At 38.5% G+C, this 27,708-nt stretch overlaps 3 protein-coding genes and 1 long non-coding RNA gene across 6 annotated transcripts; 3 read left to right on the top strand and 1 right to left on the bottom strand.

Moving 5' to 3' along the window:
- The first annotated feature begins 1,415 nt into the window (after positions 1-1,415).
- LOC136345700 (long-chain fatty acid transport protein 4-like) lies at positions 1,416-6,872 on the top strand. Of its 2 annotated transcripts, none has more exons than XM_066294244.1 (9): positions 1,416-1,738; positions 3,541-3,644; positions 3,712-3,862; positions 4,080-4,317; positions 5,223-5,448; positions 5,499-5,893; positions 5,946-6,065; positions 6,131-6,450; positions 6,503-6,672. In XM_066294244.1, exons 1-9 carry the CDS (start codon positions 1,700-1,702, stop codon positions 6,533-6,535), a joined length of 1,626 nt encoding a protein of 541 aa, XP_066150341.1. In that variant the 5' UTR covers positions 1,416-1,699; the 3' UTR covers positions 6,536-6,672. The 2 variants fall into 2 exon arrangements, with proteins under 2 accessions (XP_066150341.1, XP_066150337.1); XM_066294240.1 differs by having other exon boundaries at positions 1,421-1,738; positions 6,496-6,872.
- A 971-nt stretch (positions 6,873-7,843) lies between these two features.
- LOC136344291 (uncharacterized) lies at positions 7,844-8,457 on the top strand. Its single transcript, XR_010732939.1, has 2 exons — positions 7,844-8,075; positions 8,128-8,457. It is a non-coding gene; the product is annotated as an uncharacterized lncRNA (long non-coding RNA).
- A 1,026-nt stretch (positions 8,458-9,483) lies between these two features.
- On the top strand, positions 9,484-23,165 carry Swim (Secreted Wg-interacting molecule). Its single transcript, XM_066298352.1, has 9 exons — positions 9,484-9,710; positions 20,582-20,747; positions 21,135-21,342; positions 21,397-21,564; positions 21,628-21,816; positions 22,192-22,323; positions 22,378-22,580; positions 22,635-22,786; positions 22,846-23,165. The coding sequence occupies exons 2-9, from the start codon at positions 20,582-20,584 to the stop codon at positions 23,008-23,010; spliced, it is 1,383 nt and encodes a 460-aa protein (XP_066154449.1). The 5' UTR covers positions 9,484-9,710; the 3' UTR covers positions 23,011-23,165.
- Positions 23,166-23,235: 70 nt separating this feature from the next.
- LOC136347870 (Bardet-Biedl syndrome 2 protein-like) lies at positions 23,236-27,229 on the bottom strand. Of its 2 annotated transcripts, XM_066298253.1 has the most exons (8): positions 26,609-27,229; positions 25,966-26,562; positions 25,643-25,865; positions 25,340-25,584; positions 24,736-25,290; positions 24,518-24,681; positions 24,316-24,464; positions 23,236-23,393 (listed from the first exon to the last, which is right to left on the bottom strand). In XM_066298253.1, the coding sequence occupies exons 1-8, from the start codon at positions 26,732-26,734 to the stop codon at positions 23,293-23,295; spliced, it is 2,160 nt and encodes a 719-aa protein (XP_066154350.1). In that variant the 5' UTR covers positions 26,735-27,229; the 3' UTR covers positions 23,236-23,292. The 2 variants fall into 2 exon arrangements, with proteins under 2 accessions (XP_066154350.1, XP_066154341.1); XM_066298244.1 differs by lacking the exon at positions 23,236-23,393 and having other exon boundaries at positions 24,383-24,474.
- Positions 27,230-27,708: the final 479 nt, after the last annotated feature.

Below are 27,708 nucleotides of genomic sequence, written 5' to 3'. Positions count from 1 at the left end.
AGAAGCGACGCTCTACCTCTGATACTACATTAGGTACTACATTTTCCATAAGTAAACTATCACCTATCTGAATTACTAACAAGATAGCAGTAGAGAAATTATATTGTAACTTTATAGGATAATATAGTGCCAGGAAAGAGTATCCTGCTTTGATAGTACTTAAAAAAAATAAATTTGAGGTACCACCTGACTGGAGTCGTAAAGTAGGATCGAACTTCGAAGCATCAGAGAAAGCCACAAAAATATTTCTCCCTCTGGTACTTCCTTGTCGCCGTCTGGTTATACCCTGCTCTAAAATATTGGCAGTACCCACTGCCTTATTTTTAAACTCACTGTTTAACAATGGAAAAAAATAATGCTTCGATTTCTAAGGAATAATCACCTAGGTCCTAGTAATATTTAGGATGGTATAGGGGTGGTTTACATTTGCTTTATTATCTGAATTAGTGTAACAAGTTTTGGCCCGAAAAGTTCATTATGAAATAATTTCAACCTTCGGTATTACTTTGGGTACTTTCTCTCGGGTACTCCACAAGTCCCTCTTCCCTTCCCACGACACATGTGGTGAGGGGCACCACTAAGCTCAATGTAATATCACCTCATATTTCAATTTAAAAGAGCCTGAAAATGAAAAAACCATGCAGGCGCATGACAGGAAAATATATCTTGTTCGTGGTAATGCTAAAGGTGGTACCCCAATGCATGAAATTTTAGGAACCACCGAAGAAATTTCATACATTTCAATTCGAAAAACCAAAAAAGGGTTTAGCCATTGAGAGGATACAATTTTTACTCATAATTTTACTTTTAGTACCATAGTGAATACTACCAGAATTTAATGGAAACACACCGATTGAAGATCAATTCTCCTTCGTGATGTGACAAAAAGTGTTACCTCAGTGCTTCAAATTTGCAGTACTGTCTAAGTAAAATCGCAAATTTTAATTTAAAAATATTAGAACTTGAAAACTGGAACAACAATATATATTGAAATTTAATTTTTACTTTGGTACAAACCTAAGTACCACCTGTACCAAAAAAGTTCCATTTCAGGTTTTTGGACTATCCAGAATCACAAATAACTAAATAAATTCGTACATGTTTATGTATGACTATCTAATATTAATCTTATCAAAATTCACACCAGTACCGCAAGGACCTTTCGGTGTTAACGGTACTTTTAATGATTTTCCTTAATTTTGCGATTAATTCTACTCCGTATTAAATAAATTCGTGCTGAAATAAGCTCTTTGCAAACTTCCAACAGGTAGTACCAAGGTAGTACTGGCCAAACCGATCGAGGTAGTTCCAACTAAAGAGCATCGACCCGCTAGAAACGTGGCGTTTTGGTTTTTTTTTCTTCGGTTCCATCGCGCATGAGAAGGGAGACTGACTACTTGTATAGCATCGATGGTACCCGCATCGATACCATCATATTTCTAGTACTTTTTTAGCAGTTTGAGTCGGTGAGCAGTACAAGCCCGAACTTTTATATTCGTCTTGCATGCAGGAGTTTTAGAAAGAAAATTTGTATGAATAGACACGCACTACCTAAGCACTGATAAATCTTCCTGTGTCAGTACTTGCGTAGTACTTCTCAACCGTCAGTTGCTTTATTTACTAACGTACTAGTTTGTTGGTCTGAGTCTAATTAAATTAGTTGCAGTGTTCAGGTCCGCTTTCCGTTAGTTGTTGGTGTATGTGTGCAGCTAATTTTGCAATTAAAAGTAGTACCATGGTGAGTAGATTTTTTTGATTGCAATGTGAAGCTTAAATTAGTACGGTGTGCTTTAGTACGTTCTTGCTAAAAGCGTTTGAGGTTAAATTTGGCGAGTCATTACCGGCAATCCTCAGTTCTTGGGAAATTTTTTACAATATAAAGTATCTACTAATTTTATACTCGCAACAATAATAAAATGCTTCAAGTCGGTACAACTTCACAGCTAATTGCATAAGCTCTTTGTTGGCTTTGTGCCACAGGAATCGATAGATTTCAACACTAAACCAACACTAGCTTAAAAGGATTAACCTCAATACAGTTTCCACATCTTAAAACACCTGTAGTACCGGTTCAATAAGGGATGGTACCGCCAGGGAGCGGTCAGGCCATCGGCTTTTACTTAGTGACGAGGAACCCAGCAGTACCTTCTAAAATCTTTCTCTACATTTTGTTTCGCTATGATTAAATAATTTCTAAAATTTGTTTCAGAAACAATTTTTTTCAGTATTCTGACGTACATTTAAGCTCTGTATGGACCAGAAAAGTATCTCTGAGTGTCTGGGTGCCGTCACAGAAAAGCAAAATCTTCGAAATTTTTTTAGTAAAAAAGTGTTTTGTAGTAATTAAAGATTTGTAGAATTAGATTTAAAATCAATTTTTTTAAATATTCTGAAGTACATTTAAACCCTCTATGGATCAGAAAAATATCTCAGAGTGTCGGGGTAACGTCGCAGCAAAACAGATTCCTCAAAAATTTTACTACAAAAACTGTTTTACAGTAACTGAATGGTTTCTGGAATTGTGATGAGAATATATTTTTCCATATATTCTGAAGTACATTTAAATTCTGTATGAACAAGAAAAATATCCCTGCGTGTCGGGGGTGGCGTCACTGCAAGGCAGAAACTTCGAAAATTCTACTCCAAAAATTGTTTTATAGCAACTTAATGGTTTCTAGAATTAAGCTAAGAACATATTTTTCGTTATATTTTGAATCACATTTAGGCTCTGTATGGAACAGAAAAATATCTGAGTATCGGGGGTGACGTCACTACAGGGCAAAATCCTTGAAAATTTTACTCCAAAAATTGTTATTCAGTAACTTAATGATTTCTATAATTAGTCTGAGAATATATTTTTCGTCATATTTTGAAGTACATTTAAGTTCTGTATGGAACAGAAAAGTATCTTCGAGTGCCGAGATGACGTCACTGCAAAGCAGAAACCTCGAAAATTTTATTCTAAAAGTGGTTTTACAGTAACTAAATCAGAAAAAAGACTCGGAATCAATTTTTTCTTTGAATAAGGTAGCGAACTCTTTAGCTCTATATACATCGTAGCAACATCTCTAAGTGACTCAGTAACTTTCAGTATATTTCAATTTTTCAAATTTTTGTAAATGTGCCACGTTCCATGGGAGCACTCTCACATCTCCCAAAATTCTCTCCATCACTCCCTTCTCTTTTCTGAGCAAATTAAGAATATTTTTTGCCTTTTAATATGTAGTTTCTTCCTTAATACCTTGCAAGCTCTCTTAGAAGCTAAAGACTCCGCAGAATTATGAAATTTCTGAGCGGTTTAGTGTAAATTTTAGGGTTTTTGCCAAAACACCTATTATTTGTAAATAATTTTATCACCATATCTTTTACGTATTTTCGAGAGAGAAAAAATCCGAATTATTCGACTGATTAATTGAAACAAATAAATAGCGACAAATCGAGGATGGAACTATGAACCTAAACACAAAATTTATCACTACAACACTGGATTCAAAATAAATCATGTTTAATCATTGATCGTAATTTTTATTTAAATTGCAGTTGTTATGGCCAATCATAGTGATACCCTTGATCATATTCCTGCTGGGCAACAAAAGATATAGGTGGATTTATATTCTTTACAAGACTCTTCCGAGAGACTGTATGTAAGTTACTCGTTTGAATATGAATTCCTATGTAGTACCTGGTATAGAACTACTTATCGACTTTTAGAACTGCTTATCGGTACATTAAACTTAACTGGAGGATAACAAGCTTCGTGAAAAACAAGGATACAGTACCCAGTGTCTTCTCCAGATTGGTGGATAAGCACCCGGAAAAGATCCTATTCCATTTTGAGGATCAAACATGGAGCTTCAGTCAGGTATCCCAATTATTTTGATAATGCGATTTATATTCAAATTTTGCGATAGTGAGACTGAAAGTTCAATCATTAAATTGTTTATGCCCTAGATAAATTATAATCATCCGTAGCTAATAATTATTAGATGATTGAAAGGTCATAGTACATACTGACGTATGTCCAAACATTCAAATATTTTTCCAAAATGATGAGAAACTATATTTTTACCTCTGAACAGATCGAAGAATACAGCAACCAAATTGCCCATTACTTCAAGTCGAAAGGGTACCGAAAGGACGACACCGTCGGGTTAATGCTAGAGAACCGACCGGAGTACGTGGGAACATGGCTGGGATTGTCCAAGATCGGCGTTATCACCGCCCTTATTAACACTAACTTAGTGGCGGACCCTTTGATACATTGTCTGACTGTGATTAAATGCAAGGGGTTTATCTACGGGAGGGATTTCTCCAAAGGTTACTATATATTCATATCATAGTGAGCACTCCTGGCTACACTATCCTTAGGAAACTATCATAGATGCAATTAACATAAATACACTACCACCGACAGATTTTTACAAATATACCTTCACGGGTTTATTGCAATACAGATATTATCAAAGACACACTATCATAAAGGCACTGCCTAGGCACATTGACATAAATATGCCACTCGGGATGCACTATCCTAGACGTAGTATTACTGATACCTTATTACAAGTTTAGACAAGAATCACAGAATTTCATGGAAGCTCTCACGAACATTAAACCTATCATACATTCGGTTATACACTATGAAACCTCCGACATCGCAGTGACACTATCACAGTATCACACTGCTCCACTTCAATATCAACGCTTTCACAGCAGTTTATCACACTGAGACCACAACTTGACTATCACCACCGTTAGTCGTAAACTTCACGAGCCCTAAACTTGGAAAATGCACCACTTTAACGTGACAAAGCATAACCAGTCCATTCATGGTTCCACGCCTGCGGCTGCGTTCACTATCACAGATTCACAGACACATACTTCGCTTCGCAGTGATGTGACGCAGCGACATCATAACTAACTATCACCAGGACATCAATAAATTTGCCCGCGTGCAAGTTTGCCAGCGAAAATCTCTTACGAACTATGATTCAGATGTATGATTTCAATTAATCCATGAGTATGTTATCACAGTTTACAAATCAACACTGGCACAAGTTGATGATTAGTCTGCGACCAGTTAGTCCCTGTCTTCACTATCATGCCTCCGTTATCGCAGCCTCACTATGCCAACACACTACCACTATCACAACTCACAAACACTGTCGGAACCACCAACGCTACCGCAAACCAAATCCTAGAGAATTACACCATTTCTTTTTCAGTTGTGAGAGATATCTCTGGAGCCCTGAACGGATTGGAAATTTTCGAGCTTGGTACCATTGATAAGCCTCTAATACCTGCAGCTATAGATATATCCCATGAAATTCCTAATCAGCCTGCAGCAAAGCTGCCCGAGGTAGCTGGGATCAACCCAAGAGACAAACTGCTCTACATCTTCACTTCTGGTACCACCGGATTGCCCAAGGCTGCAGTAATCAGCCATACAAGGTAAGATTTTCGTCCTCCTGCAGAATGTCTTCTAAAGGATTCTACTGCAGGTACATGTATGCGGCTGTAGGCATCTACAGTCTGGCAGATCTCTCTCCTGCGGACACGATGTACAACCCTCTCCCTCTTTATCACACTGCAGGAGGAATGTTGGCGGTAGGGTTGGGAGTGATATTCGGCCTTTCAGTAGCTTTAAGGAGAAAGTTTTCGGCCTCAAATTACTGGAGCGATTGCCAGAAGTACCACTGCAATCTTTCCAACTACATTGGGGAGATTTGCAGGTACTTGTTAGCGGTTCACAATCCAGGAACCTACGTTGAGCATCCGGTGAAAAAAATGTTTGGAAATGGGCTCAGACCTCAAATATGGGAGACTTTTGTGAATACTTTCCATGTGGAGAGGGTGTATGAGTTCTATGGTTCTACTGAGGGGAACACCAACATTAGTAGGTGAGAGATGGTTAGCTTGTATGACGATTTTATGGATTTTGATTGCAGTTAACGTCGATAATACTATTGGGGCTGTAGGGTTCGTTCCGAGGTATGCGAGCTTAGTGGTTCCAGTGATTTTACTGAAGTGTGATGACGACAGTGGGGAACCCATTAGGGATGACAACGGTGAGGGCTTTGCTACAGATTCTTCTGTTATGTTATTCCTCCTACAATTTTTCTGTCTCCCAAAGGCTTTTGCATCCGATGCGTTCCCAATGAACCAGGAATTCTGGTGGGAAAAGTCGACCAAAAGCACGCCCATACAGAGTTTGCAGGCTACGCAGACAAACAGGCTACAGAAAAGAAGCTCCTGAGGAATGTCTTCAAGCCTAACGACCTCTATTTCAACACCGGAGATGTTTTAGTCCAAGACGAATTGGGATATTTCTATTTCAAAGATCGAACCGGAGACACTTTCCGCTGGAAAGGAGAAAATGTGGCAACATGCGAAGTTGAAGCTGTAATAAGCGATGTTGCTGAACTTAAAGACGCAGTAGTCTATGGAGTCCAAGTATGAGTCTTAGTCATATAAAAATCTTTTTTTAACCCTAAATAGATTCCAGGTACGGAAGGCAGAGCCGGAATGGCCGCCATAGTAGACTCGGACAAATCTTTGGACCTTCACAAACTAACAAAGGGTCTTAGAGCCCGACTGCCTGGTTATGCAGTTCCAATGTTTATGAGGATAACAGATGAGGTGCCCATGACTGGTACGTTCAAGTTGCAGAAGTCGAATCTGCAGAAGGAGGGGTACAACTATGAGAGAATAAAGGACAGACTGTATTTTTTTGAAGCTAAAAATGGGGAGTATTTACAGCTCACCAAGGAGTTGTATGAGGACATTATAGGAGGTCGGCTACGACTGTGATTTGGAAAGTAGTGAGAGTAGATAATAATGATATTTAGATAAATAAATTTACAGCTTTTTAGTGATTTTCGTGTTTTATTGATTCGAAAGTGGCCAAAAGCGTCTTTAGCTCCACCTAGATAAACCTTTTAAACTTGACGAAATTTTTAAAATCCAAGACCAATTCTTTTTAAAAACACAGAGGCGTGTAATTTCTTTTTCTGCAGATACAAATTCCTTTATTTCGATATTATGTAAAAGTACTTAAAAAAATCTAAACTTGAGAAGAAATCCTTTGTGTAACATTTGACCTGATTACTCTTTAATTTCTCTACCTATGCCTCTGAATTTTCATGACTACAAATGCAAAGTTAAAGTTAATTTCGAAACTTTTGTACTCTAAAGTTATTCGAAAGACAGTAGCGTAGGCAGGTCTTTTATTTGTGGCAAGCGTTTGAAAATTCGAACAAGAAAATTGTGCAAATATGTTTGATAAACACATTATATATATAAATATTTCTTTCTTTCCCTTGGATTTTAATCAATAAAATTCAGTTAATACCTTCAAATCATCAAATACTTCATATACCCGGTTGCGAGGCTTCGATATTTGATTATGACAAAATGTTGAATATTGCGTTTTATCCTGAAAGTTTAATGGCTTCAAATGTATTTGTAAAAAATGGATAAAGAAGAGTTTCTAAATCTAAAAAACTAAACGAGTCGACTTTTATGCAATCCGACAAGAGCAATAATGCGATATATGTTTTAACGCAGTTAATCCACAAGTTACCAATATGCCAACATTCAAGCAAAATGTGACTGTTACAGGTTGTACGGTTAGAAAAAACGACTTTTGTCCAAGCATTGAAAATTAACTTAACTGAAAAGTAAATGTCTCCTTCGCCATTATATCAAGAAGCATTTTATCGAATTACTAATTTTTTCATTTTTTATTAGTTTTCTGAAAATTAATCAAGATATAATGCATAAATAGACTTAAACAAAACAATAATTCAACTCAAAGTCACATTAATATCAAAGTAAAATACCGCAACTGATAAGCAGTAGTAACCCAACAAAAGCCCGATTCTTAAAACTTAACTATATCTCGGCAGAGATAATTAACACTAGACGGAGGAGGTAAAGTCCCGCTCTTGCAAGAAATGTAAAGTACCACGTCTGGTGTTCTCTATAAAATCCCAGCGATCGGTTATATCCTTTAGCAGTATCATACCAAAACCTAAAAGTGCCATATAGTAACCGTAAGAAAACATCACAGCCAAAACGTAAGTAAAATCAATCAGTAAATTAAAAACGTTTGACCTCCCTCTTCTTCAGATGAACTCACTCCTCGCAATCACCCTCCTTCTCGCTCTGACTACTCTCTGCATCTGCGCACAACCTCATCATATAAAAGAAATGAACAACATCCGACTCAAAAGAACTCCCTCGGAATGGGAGGTTCAACCTAACATTGGGAGAGACCAACAAGGGAATACTAGGGCGGAAATTGAGATAAAGAACCATGGGAGGAAACATGACGTTGAGGCCGGATATGGGAGGACTTTGAGAGGACCTAACAAGAATGCGCAGACATGGCATGTGGGGGGCAGTATTAGATGGTGATTTGTACTTTTAAGGAATACATAAGTATTTTTAAATTTCGAATTTATCGTGTTTTATTTTGTGAAAGTTTTAAATGTTCTGGCAGGCGCTCCTGAAAGGCTGGGAAGGAGTAGCGACCTGGTTCCGTTTGCTCTAAGCAATGACGTCCCCTAGTAATAAGCGTTTTCTTTTGAGTTTTTGGGGCGCTACGAGCAGGCTCTTTACGGTTTTAATCATTAGTGATTGCATTAATCTGGATCACTAGGTTGTTTTGTTCAGGCTCAATCTAGGGTATCTCAACGACAACCTACGAGGGCAATAAATATGTGTCACTGCTCGTTTTATTGAATAGGAATATTTCGACTCTATAATGTGACTAAATTGAACTTGAACTTTCTCAGAACCTTATCGAAAAAATGCTATTTTTAAAAAAAGGAATGCGTTGACTGTTCTCAGCCATCAAGGTCAGAACATCCTCTGATAGGACGGCCAAAAATTGGGCCGACTGGCATGTGGAATGTAGGTGTTTTACCAAAATTTTATTAATTACTTTATTGTTATTACTCAACACTTACGAGAATCATTAATCATTGCTGAGTGCATAAAAATTCGAAGATTTGTGAAAATTTGCATTTACAAATAAACTCTCCATGAAAGGCTCGTGTATACGAGTCTATAATTAATTTTTTTGAAATCGAACACCCTGTATTTTATTTACCAGATGTATTCCGTGGTTCGTCGCGAGTAATTTGAGGGCAAATTTGCTATACCCATCTCAATTAATTTGAGAGATATTGAGCAATTGACGGATTTCTTCCTAACCCTTTTCTGTCACAAATCCTTTTAAACAATAGATGTCGTTGTTTTGGCAAAGCAAAAAGTTTCAAGACAAAATACGCTGGATGGCGCCATTAAATAGGGGCTTTCGTATCAACTCTAATCGTTTTTAATCCTCTCAGAACAGAGGGAAGCCCCTTTTTCAGCCAGATTACAAATCCTCCTCTCCGGGGCAATCTCTATTATCGAGTACCCCAGCAACAGCCTAAAAAGATAAATAAAAGTCGCTGACTGAGTGTCGAGTAACACACAAAGTATGTGAGTGCTGACTGAAATAATTGTACACCTACTGGCTGCTGTTCAGAGTATTCGTAATACGGTGCATAAATTATTTTTATTGAGATTTTGGATTGGTAAGGGAAGATATCAAACTCAACTCAGCTTTTGTTGGCGGGCTTCAGTGGTCGTCCGAACTCGTTAATGTGACCAGCGGAGGTGGTACTCGCTTCAGTTCGAATTGCGCGTGTTGTATACTCAAGGTGAGTACCATTTTTAAGCCAGTTTACCGATTTTGTGCGTGTAGGGGTAGAACGGGTGGTGCTAAAGAGAACTTGAGTAGAGAGAGTTACTTGGGGTTAATTAAACTAGCTATCTAAGGGGGTTTCCATAGTGAGTTAACGTAATCGGAGTAATTCTCAGATTTATTTGGGTTGTTTTAGAGAGTTTTCCCTGGAGAACTTGAGCGTAATTAGACTGCGTAATTTTAACTCGAGAGAAGCCGCTAAAGGGTAGTTAGAGTAGAGATTCTAGAGGTTTTTGCTTCAAGACTAGTGTAGTTTGGGCAGTACTACGATTTATTTGCGCTATTTTTGTTGAGGTTTTTCTGTAAAACTTTAGAGTGATTAGAATAGATGCTTCAGTAAGTTTGGAATTTTTCTTCGAATTTCACGAAAATGGTTGCAGAGGCATAGGAGCAAAATTCTTGGGAAATATTTAATGATAAAGAAAAAATTTATATATATACAGGGTTGCATTAAAAAAAATTAAATTTTGTGAAGTCTTTAAAGATAAATAGAGGAAAAAGTACAGAAACCATAGGAAGTTCTAAATTGAAATATGCAGAGTGTCGTATGTGAAAATTGCAAGCTTTACGTCTGAAAATGCGAGAGAATTTCACATTCAAGCTAAAATGAAAAATTCTCTTCAACCTTGATATTGCGAGAAAATCTCTGAAGTTATGAACAGGGAGTAAAATTGTCAGAAACTAGAGGGGGATTAAGGGAGGACTAAAACGAGATAACGAATAAATTATTCAAGTTTTAATTCTCAAAATATCCCAAAACGCTCTTTTATTTTAAGGGCCAAAAGGAAATTTTTGTGTAAACACAAAATAACAGGAAAACCTTCGGGATAGTTCAGATTAGGTTCAAGTTCAGGTTCACCTTTGAACCCACCAATATTAAATTACTCGATAACTGGTAAAAATAACTATGATAAAGTGCGTTCTATACGGAAAAGTTGAGTTTCAAGGTCTCAAAGACGGGAGAACATGGTTCCTGAAAATTTTTATTATTTTGAATCAGGAAACCTTAATATATTCGAGATTGATGCTTTATAAAAGAATTTTTTCTCCGGAACGCAGTTTTTTGGGTTGCCCTAAAATTCCAGGAAAAAATCGATAAAAGTTATGAAAAAATTCAAAAACGTCAAAATACGCAGTGTTACATTTTTCCAGAAAAGCAAATTTTTGTTTAACTCTGGGACTGTAAGGAAACTTTAATATTAGAAATTAACACAACTATAATGAAAATGGCCATATAAGATAATGAAATCGAGCCTTCAAAAGATACAGGGTCTTTCTTTTGAGCAAATCACGTTTTGGCTTCTAAAGTGGAACATCGTCTCAGGAAAGTAATTTTCTCGTCTACCTTATGATTGCAGGAACACTCTGAAATTTAGCTATACAGCAATGCTCAAAACTATTGGGGAATATAGGAAAAGACACACTATACGGAAGATTACTTTTCCAAAAATTTGACTTTGGTGCTCTAAATCGACACGTCTTCTTTGGAAAAAATCTCAATATTTTTAACGTGAAGACACAACAAAAATTGTTAGTTATAGAAACAGGGACAACTGTGTGAACTTAAATTTATCAAAATACACAGGGCGTTTCATTTGAAAAAATATTTTTAGGTTTTTACAATGAGACGTCTTTTCGGGAAAGCAATTTTCTGATTTACTTTTAAATTACAAACAAATCCTAAGATTCAGTCATACAGACAATTATATTCAAAATCTCTAAAAATTCATAAAAATCCATAATGCTCAAATGGACCGTCAAATTTCCCAAAAAAATGGAAATCCAAATTGACACCAACCAAAGCGAACTAAACCAATCTGAATAAGCTTTCCATTACGGTATAGTACAGTACGAACACGTACAGTTATCTGAAGAAAAACCCTGAATTGACTTTGAAATACCATTCAAGAGCAATTTAAGCCAATAAATCGATCTGGATTTATTGCACTTGCCAGGGAACGAATAAATCACGATTCTATAAACAGACTCAATACATAATTTAGTCAAAAAACTGTGGGTATGTTTACGCATTCCTAAGCCAGAACTGTTATTGACCTGCCTCAAGATAGCACGATTTACTGCAAGGAAAAGTGTTTTTAGACTAAAAATTCGACGTTTTGGTAAAAAATTTGAGTCGAGCCGCTTCGTAACTTGAAAAAAATGCGTATTTTACGATTTAAAAAAATGTTTAAATGTCTAAAATTAGATTGAAAATATATGCAATCTTTCCCATGAGAAACTTCGCGGACGGCACTACGTCTTAAGCTGTTAGACAGTGATAACAACGCTGAGTGTGTGTACATCCTTAAAAGGGGATTACCGACTTTTGAAGCAAGGTAATTATTATTCAGTGCTGTCGGTGATACACTGGGTGATTCAAGCAAGTTTACAGACAATAATAGCCTGTATTGGCAGGAAGAATGAGTCATGCTCTAATCATAATTCCGTATTTATTAATAAATTATGTTTCATCCCTAATACAAATAAATCCACACATTCTGACATATCTCAATGATGTAAAGTTAGCAATAACTAAGAGCTTTTATAAACAAGTTAAGGTTCACTTGGAACGCGCAGAGAAGATTCACTTTAGCGCTAAAGATAACGAATTTCATGTAACAATAATTGTTACGTAAACATTATCACCGGAGCATGGGTGTTTGCATATCAAATTCCTCAATTATTTAAACTAAATTACCACACCAAAGTTCTGTATAATATGCATTGTAACTCGAGTATTTTCAGATTCAAGGTGATTATCTCGCCCGAGAGACGTTAAATATAAAGTAACAATGTGCTTGCATAGGCGAGTTATTGTGCCAAAGCCCCTGTGGCGCCCTCCAGGGGCGCTACTAAACACGCAGTTCGGCTGGAAGATCGAAATAGGGTTTTTCAAAATTTCGTCACCCGTAAAATCTTCGAAAAATCGCCTCGTTAATATTCAAACCTCCAACAACCGATTACACGCGATGGTTATTGGGTATGAATAACACATTTACATAGCATCATATTTATTTTGATGTGGTATTAAGGAGGAACAAATAAAAACAATAACAAAAACACGTAACGTTCGGTTTTGATTGATGCGTTTGACGTCGGTTTCGAATGGATATGCAAATGGGTCTTATGGGAGAGTGATGTAATGGTATCTGTCGAATTACCCCAGGCCGGATTAAGGTAGAACGCTGGGTGGGATAAACACTGATGGAAGTATTTGTGCCTAAAAGCGAAGTTAATGGGAAACTTTAATGATAAATAACACATGCAAATTCACACCAAAAAATCTAAAATTTTCGGTCGTAACGAACGATGCGTGGAATCCAAAAAGCATGGTACCTTTGCAACCTTTTTTCACGATCCCCGCCTCTTGGCAAAACACGAGATCCATTTGAAAAAGTGCAGGAAAAAATAACTGGGTGAGTGGGCTGGGTTCAATTATCCAGTATTTTTAACTCTGAGCGTTTTCAATTACTGGAAACCGAATTGTTTACACATAGCTAGTAGACGTAAACAATCTCACAGGCGCTCCCATCTATGGGCGAATCGCCGAAGCTCTCTTTCTGTCTTTGGTCACGCAGCAATCCGTTAACTTAACTGCGGTTGACACTCGATTTAATGAACTTTACGACTCTGGCTTACATACGAAAATAACCTAATCAGATCAATTTCTCGTCATTGCAGCCAAACAACATCACTTAAAAAGGAAGCCAAGGCGATCGTTAAATAGATCTGTCACTTCTTCTTTTCCATTACTCCATTCGCATGTGTTAATTAACCCAATTAAGGCTGAGCTTGACAGCGTTTCAAGCTGTCAATTAGTACTAGCGCCGGCTAACTTATCGCACACTCCGTATATGCGAGAGAAATAAATGGCCCCCGAAGCTGGGTCATTGAAAACAATGAATTTGCGGGTAATAAAAGATGCATTATCGATTGATAGTGATATATGGAATTTTGCGGCTTGATAAATGCTCTTGTAATGGCTTGATTGACCCAGAAACGACCGCCTGTGCTGGATTGGTGAATGCTAATTAGGGTTCTCGTGTCATTGTTTTTCTCGTAAATGGAGCATGTGTTCATGGGGTTAAAGGCAAGTTCAATGCCTTGGTGGTTTATGGGTCGTTCAACTGGCCAGTGAGAAAAATAATGCGATTTTATAAGGTTGAAAGGTCTGAAGACATACTTTCATTCGAGAGACTGAAACTGGATTTTTCCAAATGGACCACCCCGCACAGGGTGTTACTTAAGTACGTGGCCAAGCTTCAAGAGGCGAGCCTCTGGGTGACTCTAAGCCGAAAAATTTATATAAATATGGGTTTGTTAATACTTCGTTTCGAAGATACGGGGTGGAAAACTTAAAAAAAATATATTATTGCATAGAGCAGACGCTCGATAATGTAAACTAGTTCAAACCAAGTGTGGTTCACATTATCGAAATATTCACGTTAGCGAACGCAATTTAAATAATGAACGATTTGTTGAAGAAACGTTTATTACTTACACCATGTGTCCAGGCGAACCCTGGACATAGGAAGTGACCGTGAGATATCGCTTCTAATCTTTTGCACCTTCACGGATTATCCAATTGAAAAACTTTTACGTGGATATCACAACGCCGAATACCGACCATCATGACGCAGTTTTTTCAATCTTCGATTTAGAGTCGCTTTAGTTCGAAACGCCCCGAAATTTTAAAAAAATTGAATGTCCCGCGTAACAATGCGAGGCCACGATTGGTCAGAGTCAAGGTCAGAATTAAACAAACACCAAGTCTTGACTTTGACCAATAGCGGCCTCGCGCCGTTACGCGGGACATTTGAGTGTTTTTAGTTTGGAGGTGTTTTAAGCGAAAACGGGTTTAAATTGAAGATTGAAAAAATTGAGGAATGATGGCCGGTCTGCAGCACTATGAACTCCAAGTAAAAAATTTTCAATTGGATTATCCGCGCAGGCGCAAAATATTTAAAGCGATTTCCCACGTTCACCTTCTATGTCCAGGCTTAGAGCCTGGAGCCCCGATATACAGGATGCTTCCGAATAGATGGTAAAAAGTTTTAAGGGTGCTGGAATCCTGAGCTAAATTTGAGACGAAAGGTTGATATAAAGATATTTTCCAAAAATGTTTCAACTTCGATCTACAGGGTTCTAAAAAACACTTCTTTTATTAGATTAATAGGATGGTTTCAAACGTGATAAAGCACGTACGTCGTTTTACCTTGTGTATTGAATAGTCTAAAAGCAATTGACTCTCAAGAATGTAAGTTTTGGAAGGTTCTTCCTCGTAACCCCCTTTTGTTAATGTTAAGGGTATTAAGTTAAGGTAAGAATAACACAAATAGATCACATAGATTAGATTAGATTAGATGCAGGCTTAAGCTACATTTTTATTCGACTCACATACATATTCCATCATTTTTTTCGTTTTTTTGTAAATTATGTGTGTATTTTGTTATCGAAACTTGTTGAAAATTTGTATATATCATACGCCGAGTTTTCCTACCAGTGGAAATTCTCAGACTTCGATTTCATATTCGGGGTGATGCGGATTGATAGGTCTTGACTTCATATCACATTTTTTTCCTGTAAAGATTTTGAATCTTTAAAAAAAAATTCTGAAATCCACATTGTGTTTTCTCAATTTTCAGCCTTATTATTAACTATTACTTTATTTAATATTGTCACTATAGATTATGTAAATCTATGGGACATCGATGCCAATTAGTGGGTTCTGCTTCCGCGGCTGGTTCCTGGGGTTGTAAAGTATTCGAAGGACCACTTTCGGTTTTTGTCAGACCGATAGGAACTGAAGTTAACTGACTTGAGAAGTAACCATTAATCGGTTTATTTACAGCTGAAGTCTTACACTAATTTAGTTATGTAATCGGTGCAAGTACGACCACCGTTTTGTGAGTACCTCACTCCTGGGGGTTGCAGCATCAAAATGTTTGTTTATATAAGTTGTGGTGAATTTTAATGTATCCAAGTGTTTATAGTGGGTTAACTTTTTGAACTGCTCTGGTTGGTTTTTGGGAACTGCCCAGATAACCCAAGTTTTATATCTTAATGGTCCTTACCCTTGTAGACCCTTAGTTGCTGACATCTGGTCTTTTATTTAAAATGGTTGCAACCACCAAATGTTGGCTTTCACTCATCACCCATTGGAGTCGAGTATTTGGGAAGATTCTGGGTTCCCTAAGTGTGGGCAATAAACCATACAGCCCTGGTCCTTGAATCTAGTCGAGAACTCTTTTTGTTTATGATACGCCTTTCAGCCATTGTTGTTAGAGAACTCAGGAATTTTCCCAAAAGTCTGAATTGAGTTCAGACAAATATGATGGTGTTCTGATTTTTTGGAAGCTGCTTAGTATGGCCCCCACCTACTAATGGACATGATTCTATTCTTCTCATGGACTGCGGTACTTTCTGAAAAATTCCTGGTGTATTACGTATTACATCGCAAGGCTCAACAATGCGATTTCTAAGACGCTCTTCATCTTGCGTTGGTGTGGAGTGAGCCAAAGCTTTTAAAAGTATTTTTTCACACTCTGTAGATCGCAGCCGAAGCATTTTTGGACGTTTCTTCACGTGAATTTTTCATCTTAAGTTTGGCTCGGGATTCACCCCTTAAATGTTTTACCATCTGTTCAGAAACGCCCTGTGTAACCTAACAAGCAATATCCCAATAGTGATAAATATTTTTTAATTAGAAGAAAAATCATTTTCAATTTTAGTCTACGTAAATTGGCTTTTGGCAGCGTCTTCCAATGGCTGCGCCCTTATTTCACAAAGGAAAAATATCCGTGCCTAACACTTCTTTTCTTTCAGCCCAATCTGGAGTCTGGTTAAAAGCTTATATAGATTCTAATTTAGTGTATAGCACCACACTTCTAAGTTCAATGGGAAGATCCTCAGCGACCTCGCTCTCCGCATCTTCCTCCTTGTTAACATCATTCACCCGCATGTCTTCGTTTCATAAATTCACATCAGTTGGAGTGCCAACAATGTCGGGATTCACTATTTTCATTAATTTTATCAAGGGAATATCATCTTCATCTCGATCATTGATAGAAAAGAGGTTGCTCCAATATTTTTGAATAGTTTGCTGTTTAATTGCATTCCAGGCCATATGCAAATTTAAAACAGCTTCTCGTAATGTTAACCATCGCCAAGAACTGTTTACGTCATCGCTCGTTCCGCTTGATCCGATAGTAGTACCATTTTGTGTTTACAATAACACAATATTTTCATTATCGCGTGTTCACGTTATCGAGCGTCTGTCGTATATAAATTTCGCACCCGTTGGATTAGTTTCTCTGCAGTGTCGACCAGAATTCTATAAACAAACGACTTTACATGATCGTAAAGGAAGAAATCTAACGGATTTATATCCGGTGACCTGGGTGGTCACGAATGTGGACCCGCGCGATTCATCCAATTTTCCCGATAAGGTGCATCCAGAAATTGACGTGTCACTATGCCAAACACGAGGTGGGGCCCCATCGTGCTTCAGCAAAACACTTTTTTTTAAGTTTGACACCCTGTACTTTGAAAACGAATCATTGCAGGACCTCTGTTTACATAAACTTTTCGTTAGAATCACTCAAAGGATCGCCTCAAAAAATGGCAATCGTTGAAGTTTGATTACTTGCTCGAACAACAACCTGCATATTGTTCTATTTTCTGAAACTATCGCTCTGGAACATTAATTTCATAATATATATTCCTATATCCATCTTTAATGGTTCTCGAGTAGTTTGAGGTGGAAGAACAGCATGTCAGCATGCTTTCTAAATGGACTTCTCGATTTTTCCCTATTTACTCCTCACAAACCTCTTCATACCTCAAAATTCGACCATTTTACATAGGACACCCTGGATATTATCAAGAATATTGACGCTGGTACTCCCTACGCACCTTTTTTCCATAAATGTTCTTATGGTTATCTTTCTTAGTTTTTGAGTAACTTGAGCGTATTTGAGGGGACAATTTCAAGAAAAATGTTGATATATATTTTTTTGGCACACCAAGTTTTTTTTCAAATTGAACGCTCAGTATATTTGTCCGAAAGTTAATTCCTCAATACATCCCTGTACCATCCCACCCAGTTTTAGAGTATTTTTAGGTATAATAGGAGTGTTGGACTTGCTGTTTAAATGGACGTGTTTAACTTTTTTCTATTTAGGATTTCGAAAATACTTTATTATACGCAGGTCACCCTGTGTATTACCAATGATTTCGAACCTGCTACTCATTAAAAATCATTTTTCCATGCATTCTCCCATGGTAATTTTTATCGCTTTTGAGCAATTTGTGTATATCCTTGGGGATGATATCGAAAATCCTCGAACTCGAATTTTTCTCTTAGGGCGCTCTGTATATTGTTAAATATTTTGAAACTAGCCATGACAAGAAACATTTCCTTAATGCATGTTATCATAGCAATCTTCAACAAGCTCCAAATCTTTCTACTGAACTGCCCCAAATTTTTAAGGTTGAGGGAGGGGCGGGGGGGGGGGGGGGATAATTGTATAGTCGCACAGTATAGAACATCCTGTGTATTATCTGGTATCGTGAATCTACCACGCCTTAGGGGTAATTTAGCAACAGACCTCCACACGGAACTGCATCAGAGATGCACCCAAAGTAGTATTTTCAGATCTTCAGCACAATTATCGCCGATACTCCGGGATGCTTATGAGACAGAAGATTTTGTCATTGATCAAGAATTTGATATTTAAAATTGAAGTTAAAAATTCGATTTAAATATTCATGTCGCTTTTGAATACATGAATAATCAGAGAGGTGCTAAAACACGCAGCTACTTGGCCAGGTGCATCAGTTTTATATAGACAATTCTCCAATAAACCTTGTTTTAATGGCATGTAAAACGAATAAGCTAGCAGCCGCTCAAATTATATTAGTCAGACGTGACACAATCTGTGATTAAAGCGTGATTTCGGGGCTTTGCCCATAGACTAAAAAAGGCAAATTGCCAATGCAAAACCACGACCCAGACCCAGGTGTTTCAATGGGTACGAAAACGCATTATGAAGCTGATTTAATGGACTTTGCCCAATAAACATCATCTGCATTTTTGTCGAGTCGTGAAATAAATCAGACCTGAATCGAATGTTAACCCCCAGAATGGCGATCGAAGGCCTGACCTGGATCATGTGTAGCAAAGACAAATTCCTGAAGCGAATTTGAAGCCTCAAACACCCATGGATGATGAGGAAATCTAACTGGAAATATACGAATTTAATTGGCTATTAAATTTTACTATCTGCATCTGATCTCCTTCACCCAGAGATAAATAACAGCTGTGTGTAATAGGAGTCTTATACAGGAAGAAATTTTGTTCTACCTATAGAAATTAAATTTGTGAATAAATTTAGGTTTAGCGGTGCCCTCTCGGTATAAAATGCACTGAGTTGCCGGGGGTGACACGGCGCAACGTACATTTTTCTCCAATTTAACCCAGATATTAAAATGATTAACTTGCATCTGGGTTCCAACCGACGACTAATTAAAGAGAACCCATCAGTGAGATTCGCGAAACAGCTGGTTCTCATTAACATACAATCCCAATCAGCAATTTGCCGCACACATTCCCATGTCTCGACATCAATTTTAGGCGCTTGAAGTCTTTGGATTGAAAGACCCTGAACCCAATTTCGTTTCAAAGTTAAGTGGCCATGGCAATAAAATCTACGACTAATAAAACAAATACAGAAAGAGATTTAAACAGTGACGTGCGTCGTTAAATTGCGTCATCTTGAATAAAGTATAACAGCGCCATCTTGCGCATTTGAAGTTATAATAAGGGACCCATATTGAAGGAGTCGGCTGGTGCCATCTCTTGATCTTGGATTGAGCCTCTGATATTTTCAATGTTAATTTTTAATTTACTGTCCGTAAAACATCCAAGCCAACCAGGGGAGTACCGTAAATGCCTTTCAAGAGGGTAAAAGCAGGCTCAAGTTGCCTCCTGAAGGGTAATTTTGACAAATTCTTCAGTGCTGTAGAGGCACCTAAAAAATAATAAATTGCGGCTAACCAGGACCGTATGATGAGTAGATTTCAAGAGGTTAAAACAGACTCAAATTTCCTCCCGACAGCACGGTTTTTTTTAATTCATAAGTATTTTCAAGGGCAAGCTACGTCGCTGAGTTTTTTACAGTAAACTTTAAAAATGAACCACTGTAGTGCAGCGCGAACAAAACAACCAAGGGCGTCTCTGCAACTAATTTCAGGGGGGTTGGAACAATCTTAAACTAACCCCCAAATTCATTACTGCTCGTAGAGAGAACTTACGCCACTGATTGGTTCACAGAAGTCTTTAACAATGATAAACTTGAGTCCAATGTCAAATAAGCAGCCAGAGTCGTATCATCTGTAAATTGTGGCGGATACCAAGCTTCTTCAGTTATCCCAAAATGCAAATAATATATTACCTGTGTTGATACGACTAAAAATGGCCGCTTTCAGCTCTCAATTTTAAGACTATAAGTCGGATAACAGCAAATATACAGTTAATATAGCCTCTGCCTTTAAATTTAAATTTAAGGTTATATCAAGTTCGCCATTTTAACTCTAGCAAGCTATTTCGCGTCCGAAGCGCCACCTCCCTGTGAAATCTGACGCCACACACGTGCGCCTCTGCTTAACGCCACAGCCGAGGCAATTCACTTTACTGCTCATAAAACAAACAAATACCAAAATAATATCTCCGTTAATATCAACAAACCTCCTGGTTTAATAACCAATAAATTTCGATCTCAATTACCAGTAACAAGAACTAGATAGTAATATAAACCATTTTTTCAGATGAAAAACCCTCAACTTCTATGGCACAGTGCCTTGTTGCTTCTAGGATTCCTCGCAGTCGCCTCGTTTCAAGCATACGATGACTTCAGCGATCTCAGGGGGCCCTACTGCTCCCAGATTGGGTGTTGCAGAAATAGAAAAGATAGTTGTTCAAAGGAGATAGTAGGTAATGTCATAAATGGTGTCGGCAATATTTGTCTACTTTTTATCTACGTTGTTTACTTTCTTGAGATTTTTTGTTTAAGTATTAAAAAGCATCATTCTTCTCATTTTCGTCAATTGTAATGGTCGAATTCATAATTTTAGATTGCCTGCATTGTCTTCATCTTCAGTTCTGGTTGTAAACGCATTGCTCGCTCTCACTAAAAGACCGCCCCTGAAAATCTCTTAGAATTCCTAATCAAATAGAAATAAACCGGCACTATTTCTTACAGCTTGTAGACCAATCCCAAATATAGTCAACCCAGAATATTCAGATTTTTCCCTTCATCCCCCTTTCGGTTCGAGAAATATTTCAAAATAATTCGAAATTTAATACAATAAAATTTTGCAGGAACATTATGTTATTGCGACGATTTCTGCAACCGCACGGACGTCCACGACTGTTGTCCGGATTACTGGTCACACTGCTGGGGACTGGACATCGTCACTCCGCCACCTCCTCCCACCACCCGTGCCCCACCCGAGGAAATCCGATCGTGCACCTACAGGAATCAAAACTACAGGGTCAACGCCACCATCAGGGACAATTGCAAGAGATGGTAAAACATCCATAATTGCACCCCTGTTGGTACCATTTTTTAATTTCTCAACAGCCAATGCATCGCATCTGGTATACGAAAAGTTGAAATGATGTGCGATCCCGATGTGTGCATTATCGAGGAAGACATTCTCTATAACGTAAATGCAGATGAACATGGATGGACTGCCTCAAATTACTCGAAATTCTGGGGGGAAACCCTTAAACGAGGCATCAAATATCGGTAAATTTCACCCTGTTAAAAGTGACTTTAACTTGGGATTTTTAACCTTTCAATGGGGTCCAGATTGGGAACTTCACAGCCCCAAAAAGACGTCATGAGGATGAACGCAGTGAAGCGCTACTATGACCCCGAGGCGCTGCCAAGACAATTTGACAGTTATACACGGTGGCCTAGATATATCACGGAAATACAAGACCAGGGATGGTGCGGATCCTCTTGGGCAATCTCCACTGCTGCAGTCGCTTCTGATAGGTGAAAAATCAGTATTTTTCCAGTTAAAGTCGCTTTTAAGAACATTAATTGAAAATCAATTTAGAACAGCTTTAACTCTCGCTGTGCGGCACTGAGTGCTTTATTCTCATCTTTAACTGTCGGTTATTGTCATTGGTTATCAATCAAAATAACCGACGATTATTCGCAATGTGCTTCCGCGTCTTGACGACATCCAGCTCGCCTTAAAACAAGCTTTAAGTGTCCTGATTAATTTTGCTTTAACTTTTAAAAGTGTAGGGAATAAATCGAGGTTTAACTGCTTTTAATTTTAACCGCGACACCACAGTGAAACTGACTTTAACTCCGCAAAATCTCTGAGTTTTAACTCCAGCTTTAACTGAATAAAACCTCTAGATATGGAATAATCTCGAAGGGCAAAGAAGAGGTACAATTGAGTGCCCAGAACATCCTCTCCTGTCTCCCAAGGGGGCAGGGCTGTGAAGGGGGCCGTTTGGACAAGGCATGGACCTTTGTTCGAAAATACGGGTACCACTCAGCAGGAACCCCAAATCAACCCTTGTAAACCCTTTTCTCCTGCAGGGTGGTAGATGAGCCCTGTTTCCCTTACACAGGCCAAACTACGACAGCTTGTACGGTGAGGAGGGCGGGGCCGTTAAGGGCTGCAGGATGCACCCCTCCGAAGTACTCTGATCGAACTGAGAGGTACAAGGTGGGACCTGCATATCGACTGGGCAACGAAACTGATATTATGTTTGAGATAATGAGATCGGGGCCGGTGCAAGGTGAATAACTTAAGGGTGGAAAAATCAGGGCTGAAACTGAGATTTTTGTTTTAGCTACAATGAGAGTGTATCACGACTTCTTTTCATATAAAGGAGGGGTGTATAAGCACACAGGGTTGTCGGTGCCGCATTTGAAGGGGTACCATTCGGTCAGGATTGTGGGATGGGGGGAAAAATTCACCCCTAGGGGTATCCAGAAGTTCTGGGTAAATTTTTTAAGGTTGCTGGTGGTAGATTATGACTGACATTTTTTCTTCTACTACAGAAAGTGGCGAACAGTTGGGGTTACGATTGGGGCGAAAACGGGTACTTCCGCATCATTCGCGGTACCAACGAGTGTGATATTGAATCTTTCGTACTGGCAGTGTGGTCCGAGGTGGACAGGAGAATCCTCACCGCCAGTTCGTACCTCAACAGTAACACAATCTGAAATCAACCGCCTCAAGGCCTGTGCGATAGCCAGATTTAGCATTACTCGACTATTCAGTTTCTTCCGATGTGTTCTTCATTTAACTGCCAGAGTTTTGCATAATATTTAAATAGTTCGAGATAAGGTTTAGTAGGCAAATAGATGCGTTATTTATTTTTTTATTGCCTTATTTTAGATGTAATTTTCGGATTTGCTTTCGTTCTTTTCGAGGGAAAAGGAAACAGGTCCTGAAGTTAGCATTTATTTGTTCATAACATATGTACATATGTGGCTCGGGGAGTTTCACAACTCACCCGTGCGGATTATCTTAATGAGCCCTTCGATGTTGTTGTTCTTGATGGCGTTTCTGCAATGATTAATCATAACTGCCGAATTCTGTCCCACTAAAAGTTAATGCATTTATTGTTTATAATAATTATTATTTTAGGGAAAACTTTGTGTTTTATTGTCAGAGGTACCCCAATTTAACTCTCTCCCAGTTGGAGTTTAGGGAGTTTGAATGGATGCAAGTTTATGAGATTTTGCAATCTTTGTTAATCGTCAAAATAGCGGAAAATAAAGGGCGAAAGACGCAAGGAAGTTTTCGTAGGGAATTTATCCGAGGGATTGATAGGTTTGAAAACTTGACTAACATGGACGGTGTGTCATTTGAAGAAACTCAGTTTCGGGGGTCTAAATGGAAGAAAATCAAAAAGTCTCCTACACACCATTTGAAGCGCTTACCCTCAAAATGCCCGAAAACTATAAGAGTTGGGTATAGGGACGTCTACAGAAAAATTTGCCCTACTAAATGGTACCTTCCGGAAATTGAACAATAGTAGGGCGAACAATATGAAAAAATTGAGTTTTAGTGACCCTAAGAACAGGAAAAGATGTCTTCATTCATGGCCTCGCATAGCAACTGCTAAACCTCTAGAGACGAGTATATAAATATGTATTGGGGTAATTATTGCCAATTATTAGCGGGTTCGAAATATTCGATAATATACCGGGTATTTTATGTACAAAAAACGAGTTGCCGCGCCCTAAATACAACTCAAGTTAACCTTCGTCTAAAAATTTTGACAAACATGCCTCATTAGACCTCAAATTATTTAACAAACACTAGCGATAAGTATAGAAGCATCTAGAGGGAAGTTTGTCCTACTGAATGCTGAAATCGAAAAATTCATTAATGCACTCAATGCCCTATGTGAAAAAATTGAGATTTTGGGTTCTAAGCAAAGCAAATTTCCTAATGGAAACTGACAAAGATTTCCGAAGGACACTCTCTGCACTGTGACTTAAAGTGGCTTTTATCAATACCTCTCAATCTGGACGCCTTCTGAATAATACAATTGATCCTCTTCATGGTCTCAATCCCCTCATTATAGTTCTGAGCCTTGATGTTATACCCATTAATCAGAGACTTGTTAACATTATTAAGTTCATGATAATGCCCCACCATCTCCTTGCTAAAACCATCTAAAAACTATCATCTCTTCTAACCCTCAATCCTCCACCTTACATGTCGTTCACTCTGGCATCCTCAGCCCTCACTATCAAACTCCTGATCTGTCCCAAACGATCGGCCACGTCGGTATCCAGCCTCAATCTGGCCTCTTGAATATCACTCAACTTCTGCATCAATTCCTTCAAGTTCCCTTCTTCCTTGGGGAAGGAAGCTCTGCTCTAAAAGATTAAGCACTCCCCACCGCCTCCCAGTCGCACATCGAAAAAACTCACCTCCAAACTCTCCAGCTTCAGGTAGCTGCTCAGTGATTGAACTAAATCTGCTGCCAAAAACATGTTGTTACACTGGAAAGTGACTTTTCCAGTCGCTTCAAAGATCATCACCAAGTCAGTTTTATCCCTCAAACACTCCACGTTGACCACCAAAGAAGGACCAGAGTCAAATTCGATGTCTGTGGAAAGAATGAAGCTTTGATTGATCCACAAGCAGACTCTTTGTAGTCTCTCGGTGATTTTGAACTGGATTGAGCCTTGTGGCGTGGTTTTGATAGGGACTTCTTTGAGGGAGTACATGGAGAAGCTGGGGAGCTGCTTTGTGATCTCAAACACGTGGTATTGGACGCTATTAGGATACCCCACTAGGGCTTTAAGGTGGATGTCCACGCTTCGGTCTGTGGGCAAATGGAGAGGGATCGAGACTCCTGAGGTCAATTTCGAAAACTCTGGATGCACCACATGGCTCTCTCCTTTGAAAATCCCTTCGGCAAATATTATTATAGCTTTGATTATCGTGGAATTGTTGGTGGATACGTAGAGTTCAACATGAGGCTAAAAATTTGCTTTTTTTACGATTTTATTTGAGAAAAATGAGAGTAACCTTTAGCCTTTTGTCTCCCCCGTTGGTGGTAACCACGATCTGCAGTCTGGTGCTTGATGGGATGACCCCAGTAGACTCAAAACTATCAACTTCATTCAGCACGTTATTGTTGTATTTTGAGTTGTTTTCATAGTGGCGCAGTTCCATCAAAAGAGACTGTTTCTGAGAGAGAAGGTCTTTGATGGTGTCCTGCTCCACACTAGAGCTTCCTGAGGTCACCATCTTAGTGGTGGTGTACCCCCTCACTGGAAAAGCACATTATCTGAAAAATTATAATATTTGAAGATGGGGGACAAGAGCAACCTTCTCCTTCGGTAGAAACGCAAATCAAATCACTCCTGCCCATAGATCTGTAGTCACCCTCGACAATCCCTGCTACTCCCGCTGACATTGAGTCTTTAAATTGCACTTCCCCGCTCTTTAGACTCCTGCAGTCTATTTTCCCATTCGACCAGCCTGTGATGAGCTGCAAAGTCGGTTGGCCCAGCAGGTCATATGGGTGCATTGAAATGGCAAAGTTTTTGGACTGAAATGGCAATTAAACTTCGTGATTCATAAGGAAATCAAAATAAATAATTGAGTCCTGGGAAGTACAAGAAAATAGGGGAAACCCCTTAGGTACCAACCTTGACCCTCCATAAACGCACGTCTTTTTCGTAAATCCCCACAGTACCATTAGACACAGAGTATCCAAACCTTTGCTCGGGTAAAGCCACCAAACCAGACACGACCTCAGTCTCATTGTGCTCAGCAACCACTTGATCCCCACTGAAGACTCTGATGTTGAAATCCTCACAGCTTACAATCAGCTCATTGGTACCATCATTGTTGTAGTCCATTAGCACCATTGAGGTGACAATATCCCCAATCGCCAGCCAGAAAACATCTTCCCCGTTATAGTTATAACCGTGAATCGAAGAGTTACCCCCCACCAGAATGATGGAGTTAGGGTGATTTCTGAAGGAACCCACCGTGAGCGATTTAACCCCATCCTCACAATCTTTATAGAACAAATCTTTGTTATCGTGCACGTGGTAAACCAGAAGATTTGAACTGGTACCGATAACTAAAACATCTTTGTCTTCGTTGGGAACCAAGGAACCTACTTCCAGGGCTGTAACCTTTTGGTTGAGGTTCAATATGGCGATTTCTTTATTGGATTCCGACCATATGAGCTTACCTACAGCGGATTGATTACGTCGATGGGGGTTGTGTATCAAAACCTATAGAATTTCGTCTTTAAGAGCGGACAACGACTTTAGATGGTACCTTATCAGTGTTGGTTGCAGCAGTGAGACATGGGTGGCTGCCATCATATTTGCCAATAGTCACTAACCCTGGCAGGATTTTATGGCCTAATTCTAGCGTGAAAACGGGCCTTATGTATTTGTCCATTGCAGGACTGTGAAATGACGCGGTTTCAATACAAACATTTCCAAAGAGTATTGATTAAAAAGTAACACTGAGGGTTGATAAGGAGACGAATTAGTTAAATCATAAACCAACAGTGGTACTTGTACACATTCTAATGATGAAACTATAAAAGATGGCGAATAAAACCCAACGACGACAAACCGGAACGGACAGCACGGAAAAGTAGAATTTTTTCTCGATCACAGTCTAAATGTTGCCTCATGCAAAAATCCACACTAGAGCACTTACTTGTGTTAACGAGTTGAAAATTTTAAATTTTGCGTATCTGTGAGGTCACAGTCAGAAAATTAAATATTTTCTTGTTTGAGGGGGATTTTCCAGGATTTTTTAAATTTTTACGAATAACGTCTCACACATCAAGATGGGTTATTTTAGTGATGGACTTGCACTCTACTCTCAGTTAAAACTAACCCTGATAGCATTCAGCATTTATTAAAACATATAAATAATTACTATTAATAATCAAATTAAATCTTTATTGAGGGATAGCCTTGCGCATCCACCATTCTGTAAAAAAATGTATTGACACTGCGCCATCTATTCACCATAATCATAAGTACCTTTAACCAAAGAAAAAAAATCTGTAATTTTTGCTCGTGGTGCCATCTATGCACTATTACGATAAGTAACTTTCAAGTTACTAAAGAAATCTGCAATTTTTTTTCTGTCGCCATACAATTCCGTCATTAGTAAAATTGAAGCAAATGGATTTTTAAAAATGTATTCAAATTTCTCGTAAGATTTTTACTTAAGCTTGATTCAAAATTTCGAAGTTATTATTCGAGTCGAAGCATACTACAAAACTTCCAAACAAAAACAAAGGGAGGAGCCGAAAAACGCCGACCCTCCATCATCTATTGTCTACTATTATAATTCACAAACACATATGAATTGGGAAACACCCGTAAACTAACTATTCATCTAAACGTATACGA

This window comes from Euwallacea fornicatus, chromosome 2, assembly GCF_040115645.1.
Source record: "Euwallacea fornicatus isolate EFF26 chromosome 2, ASM4011564v1, whole genome shotgun sequence".
In the NCBI taxonomy this organism is placed as follows: Eukaryota; Metazoa; Arthropoda; class Insecta; order Coleoptera; family Curculionidae; genus Euwallacea; species Euwallacea fornicatus.
The sequence above is the reverse complement of the archived record's forward strand: the minus strand, read 5'-3'. Positions and strand labels throughout refer to the sequence as shown.

Excerpts from the sequence above, each read along its gene's own strand:
- LOC136347870 (XM_066298253.1), bottom strand. The coding sequence starts at position 26,734 with ATGGACAAATACATAAGGCCCGTTTTCACGCTAGAATTAGGCCATAAA. Across the intron at positions 25,585-25,642 it reads CGTTTCTACCGAAGGAGAAG|TGAGGGGGTACACCACCACT; the intron begins GTTGCTCTTGTC and ends GTGCTTTTCCAG. Across the intron at positions 24,682-24,735 it reads TGAAGCTGGAGAGTTTGGAG|AGCAGAGCTTCCTTCCCCAA; the intron begins GTGAGTTTTTTC and ends TTAATCTTTTAG.
- LOC136345700 (XM_066294240.1), top strand. The coding sequence starts at position 1,700 with ATGTGTGCAGCTAATTTTGCAATTAAAAGTAGTACCATG. Across the intron at positions 1,739-3,540 it reads CAATTAAAAGTAGTACCATG|TTGTTATGGCCAATCATAGT; the intron begins GTGAGTAGATTT and ends TTTAAATTGCAG. Across the intron at positions 3,645-3,711 it reads ACTCTTCCGAGAGACTGTAT|AACTGCTTATCGGTACATTA; the intron begins GTAAGTTACTCG and ends ATCGACTTTTAG.
- Swim (XM_066298352.1), top strand. The coding sequence starts at position 20,582 with ATGAAAAACCCTCAACTTCTATGGCACAGTGCCTTGTTGCTTCTAGGA. Across the intron at positions 22,324-22,377 it reads ACCTTTGTTCGAAAATACGG|GGTGGTAGATGAGCCCTGTT; the intron begins GTACCACTCAGC and ends TTTCTCCTGCAG. Across the intron at positions 22,581-22,634 it reads GAGATCGGGGCCGGTGCAAG|CTACAATGAGAGTGTATCAC; the intron begins GTGAATAACTTA and ends TTTTTGTTTTAG.